This window comes from Ipomoea triloba, chromosome 4, assembly GCF_003576645.1.
Source record: "Ipomoea triloba cultivar NCNSP0323 chromosome 4, ASM357664v1".
In the NCBI taxonomy this organism is placed as follows: domain Eukaryota; kingdom Viridiplantae; phylum Streptophyta; class Magnoliopsida; order Solanales; family Convolvulaceae; genus Ipomoea; species Ipomoea triloba.
This window is the reverse complement of record NC_044919.1, coordinates 6709789-6714452: the sequence shown is the minus strand read 5'-3', so window position 1 is coordinate 6714452 and position 4664 is coordinate 6709789. Positions and strand designations below refer to the sequence as shown.

The 4664-nt window shown below is 32.8% G+C and overlaps 1 protein-coding gene across 1 annotated transcript; it reads left to right on the top strand.

The window, feature by feature from the left end:
- The first annotated feature begins 524 nt into the window (after positions 1–524).
- Positions 525–1950, top strand: LOC116015716 (protein FAR1-RELATED SEQUENCE 5-like). Its single transcript, XM_031255892.1, has 2 exons — positions 525–1014; positions 1679–1950. The coding sequence occupies exons 1-2, from the start codon at positions 525–527 to the stop codon at positions 1948–1950; spliced, it is 762 nt and encodes a 253-aa protein (XP_031111752.1).
- The last annotated feature ends 2714 nt before the right edge of the window (positions 1951–4664 follow it).

Sequence of the window (4664 nt, the reverse complement as noted above, 5' to 3'; positions counted from 1 at the left end):
ATCCTAACAAAACAGTTTCTAAAGGTCAATAGGATCATTGATGTGGGACATCAAAAGTTCATTGCAAATTGTGCACGAGCAAATATTGGGCCAACAAAATCATTTAACTTGTACAAGGAGATGGTCGGAGATTTTTCCAATGTAGGTGCAACGAATGTTGACTTTAAGAACTTCAATAGGGATGTTAGGGCATATATAATAGGTGCTGATGGACAAATGATTGTGAATAATTTTTTTAAGAAAAAGGAGCTGTGTGAAGCATTTTATTTTGCATATGACATTGATGAAAATGAGCACTTGTGCAAGCTTTTTTGGGCAGATCCAATTTCAACAAAGAATTTTGGCTGTTTTGGGGATGTAGTATCTTTTGATGCAACGTATCAAACAAACAGGTTAGTTTAACATACTGCACATTAATTTCCTATTAAAGTGCATGTTTATTGTTTTCCAAAACACGATTTTATCACTGCCTGAGCATTTATTTTATGTGTCATGCTTTAAATATTATATTTTGTAAGTACAACATGGATTTTACACCATTCACCGGGATTCATAACCACAAGAAAAACATTACATTTGCAACTGGATTGTTGACAAAAGAGGACATTGCATCCTATGTTTGGTTATTTGAACACTTTAAGAAAGCAATGGGTGCAGAGCCAAAAGTAATCATTACTGATCAAGATCCAGCAATGAGACAAGCAATTCCAGTAGTATTTAATGAAGCTAGGCATCGTTTTTGCATGTGGCACATTATGTGCAAGGTGGGTGAAAAGATTGGTTATGTGCTAAGTAAGAATGATATGTTTAGGAAGAAATTGAACTCTGTTGCGTGGAGCTCATACTTAGAACCTCTTGAATTCGAGAATGAATGGAAACCGATCATGGAAGAGTTTGATTTAGTCAATAACAACTGGTTTGTACAAATGTTTGAGTTGCGCAGATTTTGGATACCAGCCTATTTCAGAGATGTTCCTATGGCTGGTTTATTGAGGACTACATCACTCTCGGAAGGTGAATATGGTGTTTTTAGTCGATTTCCTACGCCTCTCTCTAGTCTAGTCTAGTTTTATATGCAGTTTGAGCGTGCTTTGAACTCTAAAAGACATAATAATGCAAAACTTACAAGTGATAGTAAGGGGAACATCCCAGAAATGAGGACAACTTTGCCCATTGAAAAACATGCTTCAACTGTATACACACTCTATTTTTTTATGATATTTAGAAGGAAATATGCACAACATGTTTTAATTGTCGAGTTTTGACTGTTTGAGAAGATGGTGGCATACTATTTATGAGATCAAAGATGATAGTGATAAAAAGATTACTGTGGAGCACAATGTAACTGAAAAGAAAGATGTTTGTAGTTGCAAGATGTTTGAAAGAATTGGATTGTTGTGTAGCCACACTTTTGTGGTTTTTAAGGATTTGAACTTTGATAAAATCCCTATAAAATATGTGCTGAATCGATGGACTAAGGGTGCATCCTTAAAGCCTATCTTCCATATTGATGGTTTCACATTTGATCAAGGTGCAGGAATGGATGAAAGAAAGGTGTTATTGGCACAATTGTGGGGTGATATGCTGTGTTGTATTGGTTTAGTAGAAGAAGCAAAAATGGATAAATTGATTGAATTTGCACAAGTGACTAAACAGTAAAAATTGATACTGATGACAGAACAAGCTGATTTATCCCCTACCCATAGGAAGAATGCAGTCATAGAGTGTTATTGTGAGTCATCTAAGCCTTCCGAGATCTCTATTCTGCCATCAAGAAAAGCAAATAAGGGCAGTGGTAAGCATATGAAAGGGAAAAAGGAGTTAGCAATGGATACATCAAAGAAAGGTTTAAGAACATGCCATATGTGGGATACTTACTTAGAAAATGACAAGCGACATGACAGCATGAACTGCCCACTTAGAAAGGAATTAACAGATGAAGAGGATTGAGCATTTTCATATTTTGTAAGGCCAAAACAGTATGAATTACAACATTTAAAAAAAAAACGAATGAATATTTTACTGTTAGGTTTAAATATTTGCACTCTTTGGTTTAAATATTTGAACTATATGAGTAGAAATCATGCACTACAAGTGATTATCAAAAAAATGTGAGTTCTATGCACTTCCATTTTGATATAACCATAAGAATGTGTACTGATAGGCATAAAAATGTGTTCTGTTTGGCACAAAAATGTGCACTGTAAGCATACAACTAATCTAAAACAAGTTTAATACCCTGAACTCTAAGGATAAACAGTGTGCACTTTTAGGTTGAAATAGTTACACTATTACGTATAAAATTTTGCACAATATGAGTAAAAATCATGCACTACAAGTTATTATCAAAAAAAATGTGATATCTTTGCAATTTCACTTCATATAGGCATAAGAAAATGTAATGATAGACATAAAAATGTGCTCTATTTGACACAAAAATGTGCACTATAAGCATACAACTAATCTAAAACAAGTTTAATACCTTGAACTCTAAGGATAAACCGTGTGCACATTTAGGTTGAAATAGTTGCACTATTACGTATAAAATTTTGCACTATATGAGTAAAAATCATGCAGAACAAGTTATTATAAAAAAATGTGATATCTATGCAATTTCATTTCATATAGGCATAAGAATGTGCACTGATAGGCATAAAAATATGCTCTATTTGGCACAAAAATGTGCTCTATTTGGCACAAAAATGTGCACTACAAGCATACAACTAATCTAAAACAAGTTTAATACCCTGAACTCTAAGGATAAACAGTGTGCACTTTTAGGTTGAAATAATTGCACTGTTAGGTATAAAATTTTGCACTATATGAGTAAAAATCATGTACTACAAGTTATTATAAAAAAAATGTAAGTTCTATGCAATTTCACTTCATATAGGCATAAGAAAATGTGCACTTTTAGGCACAAAAATTTGCTCTATATGGCATGAAAATGTGCACTATAAGCATAAAAATAACCTAAACCATGCTTAATACATTGAACTATAAGGATGAAGTATGTGAACTGTTAGGTTTGAATATTTGCACTATTTGGTTTAAATATTTGCATTATGTGGGTAAAAATCATGCACTACAAGTTATTATAAAAAAATATGTGTTTTATGTAATTTTATTTCGAATACCATAAGAATGTGCACTTTTAGGAACAAAAATGTGCTCTTTACGGCAAGAAAATGTGCACTATAAGCATAAAAATAACATAAACCATAGTTAATACCTTGAACTCTAAGGATGAACTATGTGAACTGTTAGGTTTGAATATTTGCACTATTGGGTTTAAATATTTACAGTATACGAGTCAAAATCATGCACTACAAATTATTATTAAAAAATGTAAGTTTTATGTAATTTCATTTCAAATAGCTATATGAATATGCACTTTTAGGCACAAAAATGTGCTTTGTATAACAAGAAAATGTGCACTATAAACATAAAAATAACAAAAACCATGGTTAATACCTTGAACTCTAAACATGAAGTATGTGAACTGTTAGGTTAGAATATTTGCACTATTAGGCTTAAATATTTGCACTGTATGAGTAAAAATCATGCACTACATTCATAGAAGTATATTTTGATATAGACAATGTATCAAAACAATTAACATAAACATGATCCACAAATACGTCAAACGCTTGTACAACAAAAACACCAGTTTCAACAGTCATACAAACATCAATCACCAAATATTTCAACAATCACATGAAATAAACACCAAATTTTCAACAAGTCATTCCTTCTTGAAGAATCTCATTGCTTTATCCTTCTTTTCATCCCAAAGTTCATTGATTTGAGCAAACAGTATTGCAACATATTTGACACGAAGTCGGTCTAGTTGGCTTCGATTGCCCTTCACAAGACCACAATCCCAATCTTTCGCTAGAGGCCCCATGAAGGTTTCCATGTGGCGCAATCCTCCTTGTTTTCGTTATCTCTCCATGCCATTTTAGTCCTTGTTGGTTTCACTGATTTGAAACGATTGGATTTTGCCTCCAAACCCTTACTCTTTAAGTACTCCATGACCATATATTTCTGCCACATCATGTTTAGGTTAGCAAATCATATTCAATCAAAAAAAACAAATTTTTTTTACTAAATAAAATGTTTTTAAATACTCACTAAATCAGAAGGCACTTTTCCATATTTCTGATCACTTGACACAACTTTTGATGAATTATCAATGATATCAATTCTTTGATTCTTGATATTGAAGCATATCACGTATGAATGCTCCGATGCAATCATAGGGAAAAACATATGCATTTGGACAATCAAATCAATATATTAATATTTGTTTGGATAACTTATATAGCATAAGCTAGACCTATACATTACCAAATCAAGGGCAGGGAGTGTAATGTGTGGAACGTGCTGAAGCTCATGATGAAGATTTTCTTCAAATCGCTCTAGCCTGGCCGCATCATCCCCTCGAGGGTCCACCACAGTGTAGGACTGCATTATTCAAATATTATTAAATAGCTGCATAAATACTCATCACATAATACTCTATTTTTGTTTTATTCACTTACACATGAGTATGTTGTAGCAAAAATCCTAGTAGGAGAATTTGGATCTTTAAATCTTTCTAGGTCATTCAATATGATTGACCATACATCTAGCACAGATGCACTAACATATGCATGATCCTT